At 38.0% G+C, this 25272-nt stretch overlaps 1 protein-coding gene across 1 annotated transcript in view; it reads right to left on the bottom strand.

Moving 5' to 3' along the window:
• Positions 1 to 25272, bottom strand: part of luzp2 (leucine zipper protein 2) — a 165615-nt gene that overhangs the window by 16675 nt on the left and 123668 nt on the right. Inside the window, exons 6-9 of the mRNA XM_067575340.1 lie at positions 22935 to 22997; positions 11467 to 11529; positions 7424 to 7498; positions 6482 to 6649 (exon numbers count right to left, since the gene is read on the bottom strand). Coding sequence (XP_067431441.1) covers positions 6482 to 6649; positions 7424 to 7498; positions 11467 to 11529; positions 22935 to 22997 — 369 coding nt within the window. The remainder of the gene's footprint in view (positions 1 to 6481; positions 6650 to 7423; positions 7499 to 11466; positions 11530 to 22934; positions 22998 to 25272) is intronic.

Genomic DNA, 25272 nt, shown 5'->3' with positions numbered 1-25272 from the left:
CATTCAAATACTGATGAGTAATTGTATGGCTGTGCCAAACCTGAATGGAAACTTTCCATTCTTAGAGCCCTGAGTAGATATATAACCATGTAGGGCTGCAACTAATGATTATTTTCATTATTGATTAATCTGCCAGTTATTTAATTTAATTTAATTATTTGGTCTATAGAATATCAGAAAATAGTGAAAAATGACCATTACAAAGGGGACATCTTCAGGCAGTCAGAAATCACGTATGACAAAGAAAAGTATTAAATCGAAACATCTGAGTAGTTGAAAACTACTTAAAAAATTATTAAAACAATTATTTAATTATCAATATCAGTCAGTTATTTTCTGGCAATCAACTAATCAATGAACTGAATACTCGTTGCAGCTCTATAATCGTGTTTCTCATTGTCTCAATAAACATGAAAATCAGATATTTATACAATGTCTGTGAAAAAAGGGGTCAAGGCTGTATGAAAGAATTACATCATATATCCACTGGGTTTCTTGTAGGATGCAAGACATGCAGTATGATATGATTAATGTACAGTACTCTATATAGTAGCAGAATAACCCAAGGCCATTCATGTAGTTAAGGTTATTTTTATGCGTTGCGTGGTGGAGACATTAATAGCCATGTAAAGACCTATAACTGAACTGCACTACTTCAGCCCTCCTCTGTCAAATGCTCACAAGCAGAACCCAGCGCAGATACATTGCTGCCTCACCCTTTCACACACACAATCACACATCGATGGCACAGCCATCAGGAGCAATTTGGGGTTCAGTATCTTGCCCAAGGATGCTTAGACATACAGACTGGAGGAGCCAGGGATCGAACCACCAACCTGATTGGTGGATGACCGGCTCTAACTCCTGAACCACAGCCACCTCAGTTTCTTTCAAAGTACTCTGTGAGTGATGAATAATGTTTCCAGACTCTGCTGAGGGCTGTGAGCAGAGCCCATGCCTTATGCTTGACCTTCTTGCATAGGGAATGTTGACATTATTTAGGGACAGCTCAAGCTTTCACTCACAATGAGGTGCAAAACTGCTCTCTACACCAGCAATGGCCCATTGAAAAGTCACCTACTTGTACTTGGAATATGGTGGTGTAAGATGTAGATCCTCAACTATTCCTACAACCACTTTCTTGTGTTAGATTAAGTAATAATACAAGAATATTTTTTATTTAAGTAAGAACCTACTATTTGCACAGGCTGTTTTAATGGTTTCTATATACGAGTTTGTAACTGTACAGTAAAACACAAAAGTAATATATGAAACTGTGCTTGTTTTCCTGCTTCCTACCACATCTAGTCCTGTAAGCACCAACCAGTAAAAGATAAGCAAAGTTTGTACAGCACATATTCCTCCAAACATAACTTTGTGTGTCTGTTGCAGCCAGGCTTCTGCACAAGGTTAGTACATACAGTAGTATCTTCCTTAACTGGGTCAAAAGTGTTCTCTTGAGAGCATAAAGCAAGATGGTTTCAAGATGAACACAAGCAATCTTAACCTGTCACTGTCAAACTCCATTCTGACTTTGTCAGCTGAAGGAACATTTTTTTAGGCAGGTTCAGTGGAATTGGCTTGTAGAGGTGACCGCTTTTGGGCGAACATTTCATGCATTATTTCCTAACTTTTGACAGCATCCGTCAGAATCAGCAGAATTTTACAGCAATGGAAAAGGGGAGGCATTAAACCCACTGTTCTGTCTCCATAGGGGCAGTGATCTTCCAGTAGAAACTTGGTAAAGCTTAAACTGAAAATGTTTATTATTAAGGAGTGTTCTGTTTAATTAACTACTAAAAAAAATGAAAAGGATTAAGGGCTTGTCTTTGAAAATAAAGTACAAAGATTGTTTTTTAATCTAAATCACAAAGGTTTATTTCCTTAAGAACAGTTTAATTTAAAAGAGCCCTAACAGAAAACATTACTCGGATACACTCATATTTGTTGCATGATGTAACTGTATTGCAGCATTATTCTACAATCCAAATTTACCTGATAAATATCTCCAACCTGCTTTTTTTTTTGCTCTGTCAACCACCTACTCGCTCCTCCTTGCGAGATGAATATCCTGTCGATTTATATAGACAAGGAAACAATCATAAAAGTAAATAGTAAGTGCTGAGAGCACGGCATGAAATGCCTCATTTCTCCTCCAGCACAGTGCTCCGAGCATCTAAGACATCATCTCCCATTACTTTGATGAAAATTGCATGCTATCGGACCACAAGATTTGGCTCTATCCCAGAGACTGTTAAATATGAAGCAACTTCCACTCCAATCTTGCTGATCTCTGCATCTTCACACTAATGAATCTTTCACCAGCAAGAGGAGTTGTGTGTGTGTGTGTGTGTGTGTGTGTTGGTGTTTGAGAGGCAAGGTCTGGGAGAGTCTTATCAGTGGCGTCTACCAGAGCTTAAGGCCCATTATGTTAACTCAAACTACGAGTGTGAAGCTCAAAGTGGTGTCAGTGAGTGCTTGAACAAACATCCCTGCACTTACCCACTTTGGATTTCAAAAACACAAAGCGGATTTTAGTCTAAGTGTGCTCATGAAACTCAAATGTATGTTTTATCACCCAGTGAGTGTTTAAAGGCTTTTCTCCATATGTTATAAGCTTAGCAGTATTTTTTTCTTTCCTTTCTGCAGTGGTGGTAGTGCTATTAGGCCCTGCTGTGTGCTAAATGATTGCCTTTTGATCACCAACAATAATTAGGATATGATTAGCCATGCATTTTCAGTATTATTAGCATTCAGCTACATTCCACTTATACTAATATGTCAGGTTGAAAACTAAACAACAGGAATAAGGATAAAAGATGTAATAATAATGCTTCTGAGAGCTTTCATGCTGTTAATGAGCTTAATGAGGCACACCTCGTGCTTATCAAAGAGCCAAGTTCTTGACATTTCGCTCTCTGTTAGAGAATTGTTACCGAACTTCTCAGCTATGGGCTGTTTGGCTCTCTTATGCACAGTGCATAAGTGCTATTGTGTGTTGTTTTTTTACTACTTAATTTGAAATAAATTTGGCAGTGATTTAAATGCGTCTTGACCCACCTACACATACACAGGCAGAGTGGACAGATGGAGCACCCCAGCAATCTTTACAGTGAGGGCTCGCTCAGATTTATCAGACAGCCTGTCAAAGTGTACAGTGGCTACAGGAGATAATGGAGCCAGCAAATGCTCACAAGTTGAGTGCTGCTATTTGTATGCTAATGAAGTAGGAAGTAATAACTTCATTAGCATAAAGAAAATCATCCCACACCTAACTTGAGTTTCCGCTGCTTGTCTTATCTTTTGTGAGATGTTTATTTTGCCCATGTGCTTGCGATTATTTGGCACACAGTAATGGAAGGAAGGTGACAGGGAAACACACACTTGCTATAATGGGATCATCCGGTTTTACTGCCAACATTGACACGAGTTTAAATACGGACAGAACATGTCAATTACAGAATATAGTTTTGTGTGATGCCACTGCAGAGGGACAGTGGCGACACTAGTAGGGATGGCGGTATTGAAGCATGATAAGAAAATGAAGAAATATGAAAAAAAAACCTCTAAGTGGCACATCAAATCTCTTAGGCACCCACAAAAGAGACACAGAGTAAATTGTGACTGCTTTGAGGAAAGAAAAGCCTCTTAAAGACAGAATTGCTCACCAGGATCATGGCAGATAAGGCATGGTGGTTCTGTGGCCAGCTTGATTATTTCAAAGTGACTGCAGCGGCTGCTTTTCAGAAATCAGAACTAACACAATCTCTGATTGAGGTTGACATGACTGCTTGGTAGAGGGAAAAATAACCATACTATGAAAGATTTTTTCCAGAAGCAAAACTGATGTGTTTCAGCTCATTTTTTTAGGCCTATAGAGTCACACCAATATGTAGAAATGTTATTTTAGTCAGCATTCCTTTTTTGATGAACGATTATGTTTTTACTGGATAAAACCTTGACATTTGACATTAGTCCTTAAATGTCAGTGTGTTTCACTAGCAAAACAAGAAGCAATATCTACACTGAAGGCATAATCCGATTTTTACAATGAATTCTCTTGGCAGTCACCTTTTTTCTACTCCTAAAAGGGATTAAATTCTGAGCCCTTAGTTGAGTCTACTGTGACCTTGACTTTGAGGGGCTCTAAACAAAGACCGTGTCACATTCAGTTAATAATTTCATAGAGAATAAGTCCAACATACCAAAACTCCCATAATGCCATAAAGAAGTAATTGGGATTTACTTCTAAAGCTACAGCACCATAGAATATAAAGATTGACAAAGTACTTTGACTGCTGCTTGATTTAGACATGTTATTATTCTGAACAGCCTCTGGAATCGTGTTTGCCCAACTGTTATATTTGGTAGTAATTATTTCCTGGGCTATTTCTCTCTAGAGAGTGATACTCAGGGCATCAGATTGACAAATAGCCACTTGAAAAGGAGCTAATAATCGGCTAACACTTAAATTCATATCGCAGACAGTGCATTATGTGCGCTCTGAAGTGCGGCGAGGTGAATATTTTGGCACAGAGTTATATTCCATGATGTCACCAAGCTGGGAGTTACAGTGTGAAATGAATTTCAATTTCAAAGTGTTTACACAGAGAAGAGAGAAAAAAAAAAAACAGCAGCCTGCTTTATCTTATCTGAAAAGTCAGAGGGAAAATTATACTCCGCCATTACAGAAGCAAATCGCAAATCCAACTCGCTTTCCATTTTCACTTTACAAAACAAACTTATCTCATTTTCATCATAAGACATTGTAACTGCTGTGTTCACACAAAGGTCACTCATATTGGCCTGCTATTTCAAGGCAAAGTCAATGCTAGAGGCCTTTTTCAAGGCAGACATTTTGACATGTTGTAGCAGGAAAACCACAGTAATTAATATTATTAAAAAAGAGCTGCAACCCATTTAGCATAACCATCTCAGGGCATTACTTTTTACATACTGGATGACTGACGCAATAAAATGCCATGCTTTTCTTGCTATGAAAAGTCAAAATGTCTTGTGTGGAAAAGGCCGATTGGTCATGCTTTTGGAAATACTGAGAGGCTGTAGTAATGCATTTTGTATTCAGCCTGCATTGTTCATCTAAATTCAGTGAATCAAGCTGGCTTTAAAAAAAATAGCGTTCCAATTCAGCAATCAACCAGGATTACCACAATGACATTTTTTATTACAGCTTTAGTAAATGTTTACTTCTAACTGTTATGGAAATCTTGAGCTCGTCAATTCAGAAACTCCAGGAGATATGGATGTCTTATGCAAAAAAGATTTATTGACAAACACAAACTTGTTCGACTAAGGAGATAGCAGTTACATTTCATAGTAGCGGCGTAGACTCAGTGAAAAATGCCACAGCAAATCTGAAAGAAAGGAGTTGAACCACTCTCAGTTAAAGGCAGCACCCAGGGAATCTTGTCCCTAGTCACAACATCGCTATAAAATTGTTTACTTATTAGTTAGTTGGATAACTAACAGGTTACACAGGTTCAACTGTAATTGTAGCAGGGAAGTTTAAAATTGAATACCAGTTATTGTTGTCTTGAGAATTACTCACGTTGCAATTTAAGTAGGAAATTACCCAAATCCTAACAATCCTAAGTAAACTATAGTTGTATAGCTCTGTAATGTGTCCCTGGGACTGATTTCATACCCAAATGCATACATTAACTGATAATAAATCAGTGTAGACTGAAGTGTTATGCACTACTGTCAAATAAATGTTTTTGTAGTAGTTGCAGGTTTTATTCATCAAATGTTTGACTTGTGTATTTTTTTTAACTAATCCCAACTTCAACAAACGGATGAACCTTCATTATCAAAATGAAATAAGCAGTAATCATGATTTCATTACTAGAAACGCATGGTAAAATGACTAAAAAAGATGAGTTTTTGTTTATAAATATTCTTATGACTTAGAAATGTGCTGCCTGATTAGAAAAACTGATTAGCTTTATGATTAGAAAAAAAGATTAGATAGTGAAACAGAGTGCCTCCACTTGATTCATTTATTCACTAAAACAAATTATATTTTTTTGGTGTGTGAAGTTACAAGAAGGGAGTGGTATTTTTTATTGAACATTTAATGTGCTTTCAGTGATTTTTAAGCCATTTCAAAATCAAGAAGAGATGTGACTGTTGCAACCACAATGAATGAGAATTAAATGGTTTTCAGGGTTCAGGGTTTCAAGGCTTTATAAGGCGAACAATATAACTACCCCACAGTGTATAAATGCTAGAAGTGAATGCTTGTCTTTGTGACACCTTTGCAAAGCACATATTGATGCATTACAGTGAGACATACTGTTAGTTCAAGGACAGCAGGTCCTCATCTACAGAGGATGTCTGATAGACTGAGCAGATCACTCGACCGATGTATTAAATACAAAAAGGTTGGATTTTTACAACACCCAGGCCTTCTTCTGAATAAACATTAAATCAGATGGAACTGAGTGGAATACAGAATTACCTTGGCATGTGGCTGCTGAAAGGTGACTCTTGAGCTGTTGATGAGTGATGAGTATCTGAACAAGTGGGTGGGGGAGGTGGGAAATCTGTGACTGCTGCTGGGCTGGTTTTGCATGACAGCTGAGAAGCAGATGTGAACTGTGTCCTTCAGCGCCTTCAGCTGAGACTCCTGTCCCCAAACAAGATTACACACACAAGAAGATTTTTGAATCCCTCCATTCCTCCTTCAATGCATCCACATGAGAAACTTACTTAAGCATTAAGCCATGGGAGGCCAAGCTTTAAAGGGACTTTAGTCAGCTAGGAGGCATCGTTAGGCAAGACATGAAGCGTTACTCACCAGAGTAATAAAAAAGAAAGAATGCTCAAAAAATCATTTACTTTTAATCAATATTAATAATAGAATGATTGGTTTAATTATTTTACAACAGCGTCTGATGTCAATACTACTGAGCTGAGCACCAGAACTATGTGTTTTCCTAATCAGCTGTTCTCCCCATGCATTTTTAACTCATCTAACTTGCCCCCAGTCACAGTGTGTCATATAAAAATAACATTATACCTCATAAATTAAAGCTGCTGCATGTGTTCAACCTGCTGAAGCTAAACCTTTTGAAAATGCAGACATCCTCACAAAAGAGAATATTGCCATTAAAATATTTCTTTTAGGAGTTATTTTACCTTTACCCCTACCATTCAACCTTCAAATTCTACTTTTCTAAAACATGGATTCATACTGACTGATATTACTACATATACTTTATTCGTTAAATAATTCAGCTGCTGTTTCTCTATTCAGCATTTGACATTGCATGATTTAAATGGGTCACAGACAAGATAAGCTAAAAGTTAAAAAAAACCTGCAAATAAAGAAGTGTTACAAAAGTATGATACTTACAGCGAGAAAAAAAAGTTAACCCCCCCCCTTTTCCCTTGTATTCACCTTGTCGAGTGCAGTCTTCTCCAGTTCTTCCTTGGCTATAGTTAACTTGTGCTCCAAGTCCATTAGCTGCTGCCCCTGCAGAAAGACATTACTTTTAAATCAGCTCAATCCTCTTTGTTCTGTGCAAACAAAGCATTTCTTCATCCCCGTCTTGTCTCCCCAGCACTATCAATAACACAAATCTATAGCACAAAGGATTGAGACTCCTCTCTATTATTCTGCTGATCATCACTTTTGTCCTGATTTTTCAAACCTGTATTATGACAATCCGCACACCCACACACACACACACACACACTCATACACATTGATTGAGCATTAAACCTTGTGTACCTTATATGCTTTTAGCACTTAAAGAATCCGCTGTGTCTTTTACCAGGAGTGTACAGGGATCTCAGAAACCTTGCTGTATTACGTTGATAAGATCTTTTTTATGATTTTAGTGCTAAAATGCTTTGGTGAATAAGCCTTTTGTAACATAGAAAACTGTAGCATCCACGTTACAAATGAAAAAGGTCAGATCTGTCGTTTAGACAGAAGAAAGGTTTAATCTTTACCATTAACGGGAACAGACCCACTGAAACCATCAAACCCCTTAATGAGCTCCATTGCAAGAGTTTAATCCCTGAATAGTACAACACACACAAAAGACTCTTTTTTGGTAAATGAGCCAATATAAGTCCATATAAGGATCAACAGAGCTCCCTGATGGGTCGTTTATTATTGATCAATTCATCAGTAAAAAGAAAGAAACTTGTTTTAGGATCATTTGCATACAGTCTGTGTAAAACTGACCACGAGTCATTAACTTTTATTTGGATGTCTTTTACTGGCCTCTCATAATCATAAACTGTATGGACTTGCATTCTGACACACCCAAGGTCAGTACGCAACAAACAGCATCCACAATCTCTGGAGAAAAGTGTATGAAATTTCAAAGAAGGGTGATGAGGCTGATTGATGGTTTTTAGTGAGTTTTATAGACTTATGCGCTACCTCAGTGGGTTTTGTGACACTGTGGGGACACTTGGCATGTTCATCTCATTTTCATCTTGATTTCTGCCAGCAAAATTATGAGTAATTTTAATGATGAACATCTCTGTCACTTCTACCACTCAGCTGAAACGATGTTTAAGTTTTGCCTGATGGATGAGTCATACAGTGACAGTCAAGGACAGAGCAGAATTCACCACTATGGGTTTTCAAAGAAGCCAGAGAATCAGATCTTTCTCTCAGAAGGTCTTTTTTCATTTACAGGGAGTTTGAGATGATTGCACAGTCATTTGTAGCTGTCGGGCTGCGCGCGAGAGGGAATCCTAAAATAATAAAGTTTGAGCAACGGTTCTTTAATCATGGACACAAAGGGTTGTATAGTTTATCTCTGTGGCAAATGAAAGGCATAAGTATTCACTAGTGTTTGAATTTTTTCAGCATACTGAAGGTTACTGATAAAAAAGACAATTCTAACCATCCAATTTCAAAGAGACTGGTGACTTTTTATCATTAGATTTTTGCCATTAGAATAATGTTTGGGCACATTATAATATGATGTTACGAAAGGCCAAAAGAATACATTTAGATTTATTTTTTCTTCTTGAGTTTTTATTTGAGTGTGTTTAAATCTAATCATGATAGATATTACCAACGCAAAATGTTTGGACTTTGCCTTATTAGCAGTAAGAGCTGCCCAGAATACTTTGATGAAGCAGTACAAACCAACACAAAGTGTAAAGTACAGAGGACTGAATAATCATGAGTCCAAGCTGCACTGGCTCACAAGTAAATAGAAGAAGGCAGCCTGCTCTTTGTTTGCCTTCTTAAGGATACAAAGACTTTGTGTGTGTGTGTGTGTTTGTATGTACATACATGCGGGTGTGTAGCATTATAGTAGAGAGCCATTACATCCATTACACAGTGCATCATCAGCGGAGAGTCCTTTGAGAACTGCGGCCGCATGGCCACTGACCCAGAAATGCTGACTTTCAGGGTTAGCGCCTCCAAGTATAAAGCTCCATATTTCTGGGCAGAGTCCATTATAGAGGTGTGGGGTCAGTGAGGTACTAGCCTCTCTGTTAGACGAGGCATGCAACTACATCAAGCCATCATTTTTCTTTTTTTTTTTTTTTTAAAGCTGTTGGAGAAACAGCTCTAGGGGTAAATTTAAAAGTGGACTGACAGAGAGAAGAAGATGTGAAGGCTCGAATATGGCTCCTCTGCCAAAAATATTGTCTCACAGGGGAAATGCAGGGAAGGCACTGTCTATTCCTCTAAAGTTTTTAATGTTATGACTGAGCAAGTGAAGGGGAACCTGCCTGTGTATAGTGTTTACAGTTTAGTACTGGGACTGTTGTGGACTCAAAGAGTTGAGTCGCTTTTAAAGTTGTCCTTCAAAACTGAGGATTATTAATGGAAAATTATCAAGTGAGGAAAACACTGACATTACTGGCTTTTTTCCCTGATACTCAAGGTGCATCTGCACTATTGCATTTTGTCAAAAAAGTACCCTTTTCTGTTATTATAGTTTCACAATCTTATCTCTTTCTTGGCTATATCTGTCAATCCTTAAAAAGGTTATATTGGCTCCTAAGATAAAATAATTAGGTTTTGAAGTTTCTTGTCTTTGTTCTGTCTCCAGTTTTTTGAGATTGCTGTATCTTTGTGTACTGTGACATTGTGCTGTAAAATGCACTTTGATATGGTACAACAGCCGTCATAACCAATTCAATTGCCTCCTGGTCAAAGTGCCTTGACTGACATCCCCCCTGTGAGGCTGATGACATTTCTGTATCTTGAGTGACTCGTCCCTACTTCCTGCTCCCTCATTCCCCGCTGGGCTTTTGATCACAGCATACGTATGAGGGATACAGATGAGTTTTCAGGAGTAGCCCAAGGGATCAGGGGGAGGGGGGGCTTGGTCTGAGGATGTATCATTTCCCTCTGACCTTTCCATCTAAAAAAAGCGGCAGACTTTCTGTCATCTCTCAAAGATTGCTGCTTTTACAAGACAAAGACTATGATCAAATTAGCCTTATACTTATACTGCAACAGCAAATCACCAGAGAGCATAATGTTTTAAAGGTCCACATGAAATGTCTGCTGACATTGAGCAATAAGGTTGTTTTGGGTAGGTGACTGATGCAATTTAGAGACAACGATTTATGAATGGTGACATCAAACAAACAAGTCAATGCATCCATCATTCACAGGCTAGAAACAGAACAAGAAACAGGACATCCAGGAACAATATATTCAGACTTTCAGTTTGAAGTATAAAATTCAGCCTGTGACAATTTAATTTTTTTTTATTAATTTATGTCAGTATTCTGTCTGACACGGGTTTAGGAATGATCGGTCTGAAGGATCAAAACATACACTCAAGAAATGGCATCATAGGGCACTGTGGCAGAAATGTCGACTGACATTTTAACACTGCAAACAAGGCCTGAAAGGTCAGCCCCTGTACCAGTAAATGCCAATAAGCATTACGTAAGCACTCAGATCTAAAGACATTTAGTCCTTGCAATACAAGGGGTAGTGCAGTATGTACGGGTGGGCAACAATACTAAAAAAATTCTTGTTTGCCACTGTTTATATTGTGTTTGCAGAGGAAGTATGTGAGGAGGAGCCAAATTTCTAATGCCCTGTAATATGTGCTACTCACTGAATTATAGCAATACATGCTGTCATCTGTAATTTGTGTCTTGAAGATTCCCTTATATGATCTAATGCATAATTCTGTTTCAGCTTCATCCGCAGTTGTCCATATCATTTATCAACATACATTCCATGATTGAAGAGGATGGGAAGCATCTTGCCGAGGGGAAAACAGAGGACAGGACTTAACTGTATGTAGACTAAGCATTGACCAATTGACTTTGCAGGCTTCTGTCTTGCTGGAAGGGACTTTGTAATTGCAGGCTAAATTAATTGGAGTACCTCCTGTGATGGGATCATCCTTTCAAGGTGGTCTGAAGTACCTGTTTACCACTGGTCTGGAGCTACTATAAAGCCCACCCCCCACCCCCCGTTCACTTTGAGCTTACCTTAAAAATTAAATCCTTTTTCCCGTACCGCAGTTCTTTCAGTTGAGCCTGGATTTTTTTGGACTGCAAGGGAAAGATAAGGAAATAAGTGTTAGCTTATTCAAATAGCGAAATTGGTTTTAGATCACGTAGCAGGATTCTGCCAGCTGCAGCAGAAGACTCCTTTGTGAGTGTTCCCTGGGCAAAGCTCTGACTTAAAGGAAGGCCCTACTGAGAGGAAGAAAATATCAAATCTCCCCTTCACTGAACTGCATAGTCCACACAATGATGCAGTCATGCACTGGCTTCTTGCCCACTGTCTAAACCTGAATTCTCACTCCCACTACACACATAACTGCCGCCACACACATCAGGGTTCCTAGGTTACGATGGGCTCACGCTTGTTATCGGTAAGCAGGCACACACACACACACGCACACACACACAGACACACACAAACGCAGTTCTTTGCTGCCACCCCTAACACACAGTGACCAGCTCTGCCTGACATCCACTCTGCTGCTCCACATCAGTAGGCATAAGGAACACAGAAGCTGCCTCCTAGATAGCTTGATACATCACCGTCCTCAAAGCTATATGTGAGCAAGAACACTGAAAGCCTCCACATGGGACTCAGCAGCAGATCAGAGGGCATCTCTCCTGGTCCTCAGTGACGTTGGAAGATGTTTTTATGGATGGTTTTCTTACTGTGGGTATTGTGAAGCCTTGCAAGACTGTAACTGTGATTAATTATGCAAATAAAAGATCAATAGGCGACTCTATCATATTTTAGTCATTGCAAGAGTCTATTTGAGCTATATGTGAAAATCATATGAAAGAATATTCCTGTTGTGATGTAAAATTCCATATTATTTAATTAATATTTAAACTCTCTCTAAGACAAATATACTACAGATATTTTGACAATTAGTATCTCTATTTGTCAACCTATCTATATCCATTCCTTCCAGCCAATCTATACCTCCTTCTTTTTACTTATCTGTCTGTATCTCTATTCTACTTATTTACATCTTCTTCTCTCTATTCGTAACTGTGTTTCCATCCACTTGGTTTATGCACATTTTCAATTTGTTCATAAAAAAAACCTGGGTGGAAACACCAGAACAACAAATAAATAAAGCATGCAACTTAGACATCACACAAGCTTCAGTTCAGATAGCTTCAGGTCAGATCCGCATGGACTGATGAAAAAAAAAAAATGAATACATGAAACAAACATAAATGCTATATTTCAGTTGTTTGAGGTTTGACTGCCGCTCCTTTTCTTGCACCCTTTTCTAATGCAATGGTTTACTGGCACCGGACTGTAGAGTTAGTGCCACTGACGAAGGTTACAATAACCAAGTTCTATTAGTTCTATGGGCACTGCTCTCCTCCAATCACACGCATGTATTCGCCCACTGAACTTTGCATGCAGCCGTCCAATCAGAACGTGCCTACCAGAGTATATAAGGCAGCGTGCCCGCTATCCAACATCCCACAACCTCTTCAACAAGCTGTGTAGGAATGGCAGGGCCTGTAGGTCAAGGGCTCTGTCTGTGTTAATAGAAGTAAGGCTACAATATCATAACCTTCATTCTATCTCACACAGGCTCAGGAGCCCAATGAATGAATGCCTTGCAGCATCATAACATCCAAACCAGCCCCACTGATCCTGACTGGCTAAAGGTTAGTTGCCACAGCCGACCTACTTCTATAGCCTAAGCTGCCACAGCGGAGAGGTAGGGGGCCCCAGCCAACCCAGATGGTATACCACTAAACTGGGTGAGGCCCTGGCCTAACCTCGCAGGGGTCTACTGTCACACAACAGACCTTCTGCACACCTTATTCCCTGGGTCATCCAGGTGCACTGGAAAAATGTAGGTGTATCATGCCCAGAGGGGGGTCAGCTTAAACACAGCTGACACACACACACACACACCTTCTTCACCAGTCTTGGGTTAATCCAGCATGCACAGACTGTGAAAAGGAGCCCACATGTGGGCAGACTCGCTTTTCGCTGAAGAGAAGAGGATGATGGACAGCAGGCATACTGCCTTATATACTGTGGGCTCCACACATATTCTGGTAGGCGCGTCCTGATTTGGCGGCTACGTTTATGCAAAGTTTAATGGGCAAATATGTGCATGTGATTGGAGGACAGTATTACTCATAGACAGTGGACTCTATAAGTGCCCAAATTCTGTTGTTCCAGTTTCTTAAATGTGAATATTTTCTTGTTTCTTTAACCTTCTATGATGGTAAACTTATGGTCGTGGACTGTTGGTCAAGACAAAACAACATTTGAGGGCATTATCTTGCACTGTGGGAAACAGTGATCAATGTTTTTCACCTTTTACTGACATTTTATAGACCAAACAACTAATTGATTAATCAAGAAAAAAATCGATAATGATTGATAATGAAAATAATTGTTAGTTGCAGCCCGACTTATCACAGACATATCTCCTTCTCTATCTATATCTCTGTCTTTCTTTCTACTTATATCTCTATCGTTCTACCTGTCTATATCTCTTTCTTGATATCTGACTGTCTATCTCTATAAACCTCTCTCTACCTCCCTTCCAATCTACTTCTATCTCTATACTTCCTTGACATAGGCAGTAAACCTGTGACATGAGGTCTGATCTTTCACCAAAGCACACTGAATGATGAGGGACAAATTCCCTCCAAAGTGTATTTGACACTTGTTCCTTTTTTATGAGATTCTTTATCTTGTTATTACTCTTCCCAGGGTATTTCCATGTCCCGAGACACCCATATCTGTCTTGTGTAACTGGATTCAAAAATTGCACCCTGGGGCTCCTCATAAAAAATTGAGGTTAAATAAACACTGAGGTAACTTTAAAGAGGGCAAGCTATTTATATGATTTGGGATCGTTAAGTCTGTTTCACCGTGACCCAGGTCATGAAATCAAATGTTAACAAATTAATTTTATTTGTCTCAGTTAAGTGGAGCTTTTGGGATTCTACAGTAGCTGCTGATAGAATGAATCCTATTAAGAGGCTGAAGAGTCACACACTGTGGAGTGTTAACTTATAAATGCAAATATCTCAATTTCTAAATGCGCTGAGCTCTCAGAATTGCCAAAGCATTGGTGTATTATTTACTCAGAATAAATTATGTGAGCTCTTCTCCGTTGCCCAGGAGAATCACAGCAGCATCTTAGTCTTGTTGTTCCTGATGGTTCAAAAAATCCCGCAAGGGTGAGACCTGCATTTCAAATTGTTAAAAACTGTACAAAATATAATGATGCAGTATTTTATAAGCTTGGTGTTGTTTAATTGCTGTCCCTACCTTTTAGAGAAGGATATTAATAGTCATGAAACACAGGCAGAGCACTTAATGTTACACAAATATGTCTTTGGCACTTTTACTCTGCAAAGTTCATTATTTATTTATTATTAATGACAAGATCAAATGGAAAGACAGTGCAGTGTCAGGTTTTATTCTCGCGAGACCGAAATATATCCAGAGGCTGTTTAATATTCTCTAACTTGTTTAGTGGCAATTTAACCAACTTTGCTAACCTTGTGAATTAAGTACAAGTATGGACAGTCTTGTGTAGCTCTGGATATATTGTTTTAAGTGCATAACAACAAATACATCTGGGAAAAGTAATCTTTTCAGTGTTTAAGAAGATAACAAAGTGGGTGTTTTGAATTTGCTAACCAGATATTGTAGAATTTACTCAACCCACAGAAAAAGCATTGATCCCTTAGCCATAGCTAAAACATAAAAATCACCTAACTGGAGTTGTATGTATATTTTAAAAAAATATGACAGCACCAAATTGTGTTTAATCTATTTTTGAAGCTTCACATGTCTGCCAACCTTCTTTGAAATACAACAGAATCCATGCATGAACTGTACATCCTTACACGTCTCTCCCATTTCTTTCCTGATCTTGACATGTTTTCTCCACTCCAGTAACATGCATTTCGTGTACGTCCAATTTAGTAACACTTTTCTTTGATTGTTCTTTCATTTTCAGACAGCTTCAGTAACGTTGAGTTAAAGCTGAAGCCACACCATGCAGCTCTGGATCTAAAGACAAGGCTCCAAAAGTATGGCATAACAGCCTTTAAGGGTTTCTCATTATCCAAGTCCAAGTAGCCTACAGTATGTATGACACAGTGTGTGAGCGTGTCTTGAATTTGAAACATGGAGATCATTAAAAAAACAAAGCAAAAAAAAAAAAAAAGTGAGAAACAAACAGCAGTACAAGGTTTAGTTCAGTTTGGTCACGAAGCAAGTTAGCAGGTAGATGAGAATAATGTCTGATGTCTTTCGAAAGTTGTGTTCATCGTTTGTCAGTGTACAATAGTTGTCAAAGCTTTATTTCTTGGAGGACAACTAACAGTACACACAGTAACGCTTTCATTGTTACTGAAAAAGAATGATAGCAAAACACCAGTTTACTTTTGACAAAACAATTGATCTGTTTTGTATGTACTGTCTGGGCCCATAACTCAATGTACCATAAATCCTCCTTGTGAGAGGACAGCTCCACAGCCCCACATTACGTAAAAGCAGATACAAATAGGTGACATGACATCACATGGTGGTTTTAGGTGAGGTGAAAGGGTGTCCAGAAATCCTTGCTATACATCTGCATCTAACTCGCAGCAGGAGCACAGCAGCATCACAGACCTGCTACGTCTCCTTTTCCATTTAAACAGATTGCCCTATTTGTGAAGTGTTTCTGATTGGCTGAAGCATATGAGCTGAGGCAGACCAGTGGCTGGCTGGAAGCCAAAACGTACTGACTGAAGTATAAATTTTTTCAATCGTTTCAGTCAGGGTAATCTGATTTATTCAATGCGGATAGTGAAGTAGAACAGCATAGTAATACATTTGTTTTATTTAAAGGATCTGCTCTTGTATGCGCCCTGTGCTCATAACAAATTGTATTGTAGGGTACATCAGTGAAGCGCACAACATCTTCCAAAACAACATGTTATCAAAGCAGTTCAACATCAAACATTCATATGAGTAGTATTCTTTCTTTTGGTTTCTGATTCCTGGATGAGACCTTAGCTGTTCTAATATTACGTGGCGTGTAACCACATAAATGTCATCTCTCTGCTGTTTCTCCATAGGACATAAAAAGTAATATGATGCTTGGAGATGCACACAGGGTGAGACGAAGGGCCATAAATGATGATGGCCATGTGACAGACACAGCTTGTCAAAATGTCAATGTTATCTATCTCCATCCTCATATCAAACCCAAACCTAATCTTACATTATCCAATCTAATTCATAAACATAACTCATCTCACAACTAAAGATTTTCATTATAGGGTAATCTGCCAATCATTTTCTCGATTAATGAATCAATTGTTTTGTCTAAAAAATGTCAGAAAAAAAAAGAAAATGCCCACCACAGTTTCCCTCAGCCCAAGGTGATGTGTATCTTATGTTTGGTGTTTCCTTATCTGAACTGATGGTTCAAGGACAGAAGGTGTCGTATGCTGTACAGATGAAAGAAAGCTTCTTGAGGTAAATTTGTGATTTGGGATATTGGGCCATATAAAGAAGATTTACTTGACTAACTGTTTCAGCTCTAAACATGACCATTTTTAACTACATATCTAAAATTAAAAATAATATAACACATTAAGGTTGCAACTAACAATTATTTTCATTATCGATTCATGCCCACCATGACATCTTCAACAAGCTTGTTTTGCCAAACTAACAGTCTAAAACCTTAAGATATACAATCATATATGACAAAGAAACACAGCAAATTGTCATATTTGAGAAGCTGGAACCATAAATATTTGGCCTATTTGCTTGGAAATGGACTGAAACGATGAATCAATGATCAAAATAGTTGCCAATTGTCTTTCGATCAACTATTCGGTTAGCTGTTGCACCTCTATAACTCATTAAATCATGTGTAGTTTGAGTTCCCTGACTTTGTCCGAAGTGAGGAAAGAAGCATGTGTAGATGTCGGGGAAATAAATCACTTGTGTGCAGTGTTACACTTTCTTTAGATACATTTATCAATGCAATAATAAAGAAGTTTTGTTATAATAAAATGTTTTGCTTCAGCCAGTTCAGTCAGGTAAGTGTGGCTTCTGAGTACTGTAAGACTCTCTCAGACACATCCAAAGTCTATTAATAAATGGAAGCAAAGAACATTTATTAAAATAACTGATGCTTCATTATTAAAGACTAGTGTGATCTCTTTCTTGGATCATTAATTGCCCTGAAATACACAAGATGATGATGGCATGCTGCTCTATTCAAAAAGCCCCTGTAGAATTAATTACATGAGGCCATTCACCTTGAAATCACTCATTACAGGGAATCCTCCCAAATCCAGCGTGTCATTTTTTATCTGCATGCGGTTCAGGTTACTAGATGTTTCCATTAAATCCTGATGCAAGAATGAAATGTAATTCTAGGGCTGAAAAACTACTATGTAACAACATCCCTCATCCAAATGATGGCTGTGCAGCAACGCTATAAATTTGACAGAATAGAAAATAGGTGATAAATTCATGCTCTTGAGGAAAATATGAGCAACAGATTAAATGGCATCTCTAATGCCATGTGTCCCTCCCCTTCACTGAACGGTCTTTACCTTGACATTGACTCAGTTTTCTGAGCTATCAGATCTTTCCCCCGAGGACATCACCGTCTGGTTCAGAAAGGTTGACATTTTTCCAATGAACCAAATAGGGAGCAAAAATAGCCAGATATATACTGTATAGTATGCAGCAGAAGTTTCAGTGGCAATCTGGGTTGCACAGACCTATTAAGTTTCTTTTCCAATTTAAATGGACTGCTGCATTTGTGAAGTGTTTGTGATTGGTAAAATGAACGAACACACAGCTGAGTCAGGCCAGTGGCAGCCTGCCAGTGAGTTTCCTGACTGAACTTTCACATTCATATGGTCATACATGTCTGAACATTGACAATTACACTATTGTCTTTCCAAACAGATTTGGAGATACATAAAATAAACCTGACAAGGGGAAGTACTTCCATCTATTTTCCTGTGAAGAGAAATCCATCCTCAATTAACCATCTTTGATCTTTTGAAATCATTTTAGTGCAAACAATGACACATCACTGGATTGTTTTCACTGATGCTATGGCAATACAATAAAGATTTTTATTAGCCTTGTCTATTATGTTATAAAGCAGCAGGGAATTGAAACATGAAGCACACTGCACCTATAACAATATATTTATAGGTGCAACAGCATTTTAATTTAATATAATTAAACATATGACATATTTGTTAGTATTGAATTTACATAGTTAGCTCCTTGATAGCAGTGTAAGCAGTTTGCTACTGTTGTGTTAGAACCCTCATATCTGCAACTGACTGTTCTCTAACCCCCCCAAACAGCAACAGTCCAACAGCTAACCAATAGTAATTAGACCCTGCATGTCTGTCAAGCTTTGGATTTGATGTTGATGTTTGCTAAACTCACAGATTTGTCCTCATCCTAAAAGTATTTTCTCTTGTAATGTTACTGAAAATGTTGAAACTAATTGTTTGAAAATATGAACAATAAAGCATAAATCTAACATCTTTCTTACTTGTCTAAGTATGTAAAGTAAGCAGCCATATAGGGTCATGTTGAGGATGCCGACTTTTTGCCTGGAAAATGCAACTTAAGCCTCAGTCTTTAGTGCAAGGTCACATCTGTAGGCATCATTCAAATTTTAAAGACCCTCTTACAGCGTTCGTGTTTTAAAAGAGGTCAAGTTGAAATATTAAAAAATCAGCCAGAGACAGCATTTTTAAACAACTCATTTAGCTAAAGTTAGCTTAATTTGGTTCACATGGTAGTTCATCAAGTGCTGCTATTCTTGCATTGTGTAGTCTAAAATAATAAAGCATAAAGAGCAAAAAAAGGTTAATAGATTCTACTGTAACAGCAACCATACAACCTTCTTGCCAGTGTGGTTTAATATGTAATTTCATGTCTTTTTAGCTGAGTAGTTTTCACAGCACAACATGGATTAAGAGCACAAAGCTTGATCCTCCACCTCACATACCAAGAAAAGCCAAGCTCAAGTTAAAGCAGCTTTCTAAAAACGATTACCACACCAAATGAAATATATTCCAAAATACAATGCAGGAATTCCCAAAGCCAATTTTCACAAGACGAGAACGCAAATCACACATAGAGGAAATCTGCTGTTTACTCATACAAAACCTTAAAATGTATCACATGCGACAAAAGAAGCTTATGCTTGGAAACTTTATCCAAGGCCAAGTAAAAAAGATCTGGTCTAATCTCAGTTAGGGATTAATCTCTGATGTTCCCAATACTCTGAGGAGATCTTAATTGAAAAGGTTTGAGGGTAAACATACTCTTAAATGTTAATCTACTTTCAGGTGGGTGTCCGCTGTCATGACTTGAATATAATTCAGTGAAAAGTGCAATAGGTTAGTAAAAACCACTCACACAGAGCACATCGAAATTTACACCCCATTAACAGCCGATATGTTTGAGTAAGCACATGCAGATTCCTTAGCAACAGACAAACTTGTAATAGAAGAATGTTGTGGCAATTGTTTTTCACTTTAAGTATCCATCTCTTTCTGTCAGTCTACAGTAATTACAGTGTTATTACTGGCACAGTCTGTGACCTTTCCCCTTTCAAAATAAATAACTTTCCAGGATTAAAGTAGAGGCATGGATAAAAGTTCCCCTCTCTGATTTATTTCAATGTTTATAGCCTCCCAAGGGAATTGTAGACAGTGACCTCCATCTACCTGTGTTCAAGAAAATTCCACTACCTACTTGCTCCCTAAAGAACCCAGTCTACTTGCCTTGATAGCAGTTCTGCAGAAATAATCAGGAAGGCAGCGAACCACTAGACAAGAACACAGCTCGGTGTTAAAGAGTACAGAGAATAAGATATCAGCAGCTACAAGCAAAAAGCCATATTCAAGTGATATTTTTACAATTTCCCCTTTGCTGTTCCTAGGAAAATTCTGGCTCAGTGTAGAGTGAGTGACACAATGGCTTGGAAAAGTGTAAGTAGTGAAAAGTCAGGGATATTCAGCTGGGAGATTTGGAGCAAGAACGAGGCCTGGAATTTTTTAAGACTAGTTTCCTGTGTGTCAATAGAAACTCAAGGATAACTTTAATGTTGGAGCAGAATGGGAGTCGATGAACAGCCCCTCAACATCAAAAGCTACAAAACACAAAATTCTCTTTGTGGATCTGTGAACTGTGGTGTGCATTTAAATCTGAGTCATTCAAGGCTTTAGTCTATCATTACTGATGATGTCAGACTGATTCTAGGTATAAGAGGAGAGTCGGTCTGCCTAGAAAACACTCATCTACCGCGCAGAGTCCTGTCATTCTCATGCAAGAAAAATAATACTCATACACAACCTTCAATTGATCAGTGAAGTTATTGTTGCAGTGAGAATGGATGTTATTGGTTGTAATGAGGCGGCTGAGGTGTTACCTGATTATTAAACTAATTCCATTAAATAGCTTTAAGATAAATCTTTTTCTTTTCATTTATCCTTGTTCCTTCAATAGTAACTTGGACAGCTACATGTGCCTGAGGATACATGAAACTATATAATGGCTATGCAAAATAAATACTGAAAGCTGACTGGTCATGGATAATGTAACTGTTAGTTTTATTTTGATTTTGGTGGACTTAGCTATTTGAAACTCGGATAAACAGATTTGAGGTCCTGTGGCACTTGATGCACAACAGAGAGCCTCCTTTCTAAGCTAACCTCTGCTGCGCTAGCTTCAGCTTGAAAATGTATTTTCCTAGAGCATGGTGAACAGTTTTCAACAACTCTTCACTGGACCAAGATTATATTGTGATTATTAAACTAGCATTCAAAAACTACAACTCATGAATCTAAGCCATATGTGAACTATCACAGCTGTAGCTGACAAACGTTAAAAGAATAACTGTTGTTTAAAGTTATGAGGGGCTCAAATCGGAGATAGAATATTGACATTATCATCTTTCAGGTTTCCAGAAAGAGCAATGAAAGAAAGAAGAAATCTATGGGAAACTACGCTAAGAACCTCAGGTGCGGCAGGCAAATTAAGTCATTTGAGAACATGGATCAGTATTTCAAGGGCACATATATTATTCTGAGGGTACAGATTACTAATTTAAGAGACTCAAATATCACAATTTCTCCTATGATGCATGCCAGGCTCCATAATTGCTTATAGGGCTGCAACTAACGATTATTTTCATTATTGATTCATCTGTCAATTACTTTCTTGATTAATTGATTGGTTGTTTGGTCCAGAAAATGTCAGAAAATGGTAAAAAATGTCAATTACTGTTTTCTACAGCCCCAAGTGATATGCTCAGATGTCCCGAGCAACAGTCCACAAACCAAAGATATTTATTTTATTAGCATAGAGGACTAAATAAATCAGAAAATATTCACATTTAGGAGGCTGAAGATAATTTGGAATTTTTCTTCATAAAAATGACTCAAACAATCAATTGACTAACAAAATATTTGGTGATTAATTTAATAGTTTGCAACTAATCATTGCAGCTCTAATTGCTTGTCTTACTGTAAAAATGTAAACTACTAACAATGGTTCTGCCATTCAAAAACCTTGGTATTGTCCTCTGTGGCACTGATCAAACAAGCCTCAGCTGCAAGTTTAGTCCAGGGTCTTTCTAAAGAAGAATCTCCATTTTGATGCCAAGGTTGCCATCTGTCAAGCAGCATGCGTCATCAGACACACTATGTGTAAAAATCTGAAGTACAGCAAATTTTTGGAATCACTCGCTGCAGAACTACATAGCTATTGAGCCTACAATTACTCAGCACCAACTTCACTGACTCAGACATATCATCAGGATGCCCGCAGGACCCACTGACTTATACGATCCTGCATGGCTAAATTACGTTAGCATTGGTCAGCAGGGAGGCAAAAGCAGCAGTTCAAAGCTCAGCTCAAGGCTTCACTAAGGCTGTAAACCTGGTGGACGCTGCTGACTGGAACAACTGGAAGCAGAGCTGAACGAGGAAAAGAAAAAAAAAAGTAGGTGACAGCAAAAATGACACAGTGGAAATATACTTGCCACTGCTTTCACTACAACCTGAGTTCCTTAGATTGCACTGTACAGCCATCAAACAGCTTGCTGTTAGAGAGATTCTAAGATTCACCAGACAGCCAAAACCAGGCAAGATTGTGTTTTCGTGTGAGTGAGAGATTTTGAACCTTTGAGGTCTGTCACCACATACAAGTAGCACCAAAAATGTCTTAATAAGTGTTACAATCAATGTAAAGAATTTACTATAATTTCAAGGAAAAAAAACAAAATAAAATGTACATATATCCTCAGATTATTATAAATTGATTAGAGATAATCACTTTGCATTTCTCAATTAAAATTTGTATTTTGTTAACATGGCTTGCTCACTTGAATAAAATTTCTTTACACAATGTACACAATATACTAACAGAAAATCCTTACCTCTTCGGCATAGGCGTCACAAAGTTTGTTTCCCGAGAGTAGTTTATTTTTCAGGCTCTTGTTCTGAAAAAAAAGGAAAGAGAAGATGATGTCATTGGTGTCTGTCTCTTGTGTTCCTCACTACATGCTCTTTTACAGTTTTTGTTGCTTTATAAAAATATGACTGCCTCAGTGGACCTCAGTTTCTCAGGCAGGGCATTTGGCTGTGCAGGACTGCTGACAGCGAGTGCTTGTATGCCTCTCGATCTCAGATTGGTGTTGAGGAGCAGTCAGGAGTGCCCTGTCTGAGGATCAGAGAGTACACTCAGGCTCATAGGCATCTAAAAGGTTAGAAATGTAGCTCAGGGCCAGACCCCCAATGAACTTTAAACGTGATCAGTAAACTCTTAAAATCCTTTGACTGGCAGCCAGCAGAGAGAGGCCAAAATAGGGGTCATAAGGTCTTGTTGTTTGGTGCCAGTTAAGATACTCGCAGCAGTTTTCAAAACAAGCTGGAGACATGGGAGTGATTTCTGACTTGGAAAGGAATATAGTCAGTTAAATTAATTTACATGAGATGTGTTAAAAGCATGAATAATCATCTCCAGGTCACACAAGGATGTATAATATTTTTAGTCTTAGAAACATTTCTTAGCTGTGAAAAGCACAACTGCAGCTCTTTCATAACGAGAGGGCTCATAACAAAAACCTAATTTCTGAAGCCAGAAATATTTGATAAATATCTAATTTTCTAATTTTTCTAAATTACACATTCAGTACCCATGGTTAAACAGATAATGTCATACGTCCCTCTTTTTCCTCAAAGGTAAGGTCACCAGCAAAGATCCCACAAAGATTTCTGGTCACAGGCTTAGTTTAAGAGGCCACACTGTGATTTTTAGTACTAATGGAGTTTGAGTCTCCTGATTTAAGTCAAATGCATGACTGAATCTAGGTGTCATCTGTGTGACTGCAAATGATACAGCCAAAAGGGATCCTGTGGATCTCAGACAGGAGAGAATGGGACTTGAAGGTGGTAACAGCATTTTAAGAGAATTTCCTTTTTAAATTGACAATCTGTAAGTAAGAGTCCTAAACCAACTTAATGCTTAACCCAAAGCACACATCCAGATGTCAAGACGACCCAATGAAACAGCACAATCAACAATGACGAAAGCTGCACTGAGGTCCAAAAGAACTGAAATCGTACAGTCTCCAGCATCTGCAGTAAAGAGATGGTCATTACAGGATTCAAAGCTGACCATCTATGCTAGGATTTAAAACTAGAAATGTTGTTAAAGTGTAAAACAACAAAGGTACTTAAAAATAGTAATGCAGTGTACAGAACACACTGCATCATGTAGAATAATGTATATATGTGCATCACAAACTGCAAGATTGGATGAAACCTAGTGCATCCTGACTGATGTTTTTTAGCAACCTAATGAGGAATCATTTTTGATAATGGTATTTTCCAACCTGCAATATGTTCACTAACAACATATTACATTTGTTTTCCTGTGGCAACTTAAGTAAAAATTATGTTTAGTTTGTGGCTCTCAAAGCACTGTGTTAAGCAAATACTGAAAAAGTCAACAGTGACATGAAGCACAAGACAGAACATGTTTACAAAGTTTAACTGAAATCATGATCTTTCCCAAACTTTAACCAGGTTAAGGGTTTTTCTTGTCTAAATCCAACCATGCGTAAGACTCAGTGATATCAAAAAAGTTTTGGTTCACTGTTGCCACTGAACATAATCCAGGCAGCGACTATGTTTTTGGCAAAATAAATAACTAGCATATAAACAGAATTTCCAGGAGACAGGTAGAGTACATTTGGAAGATGTGTGTGGTTGTGTCTGTATGCGACTGACAAACATCTTGGAGGAAGAAAGAAAATTGTCCAACATTGTGAGACCTTAAAAAAATAACAACAAAAAAGCCCTCTAAATTTACACTTTCACATATGAAATATTAAATTAAATGCGTGTATTTTGTTTTTATTGGGTGTGAAATGCGTCACAATAAAGGAACATATTAAATTGCTGTCTTTGTCTTATAACCACATCTACATCTTTATAACATATAGACACATTAGATGTGTCTATATGTAATATGTGGTTTATTGATTTATTTCTTTTTTGTACTTCAGCAAACATGTTTCATATTGCAATTGCTTTTTGGAATATCTGTCATATCAAAGATACGCTGTAACTGCAAAAATAAGGAGAGAAGCTACATGTCAACACTTTGCAATAGCTCCATTTTTGTTATCACAAGCTGTTTGATACACAAAAAGATGTTCAAGAAGATTCGATAGCTCAAAGTCCTTTCAAAACGTCAATGTATGAGTGTTT

The sequence above is a fragment of the Thunnus thynnus genome, chromosome 1 (assembly GCF_963924715.1).
Source record: "Thunnus thynnus chromosome 1, fThuThy2.1, whole genome shotgun sequence".
In the NCBI taxonomy this organism is placed as follows: Eukaryota; Metazoa; Chordata; class Actinopteri; order Scombriformes; family Scombridae; genus Thunnus; species Thunnus thynnus.
The sequence above is the reverse complement of the archived record's forward strand: the minus strand, read 5'-3'. Positions and strand labels throughout refer to the sequence as shown.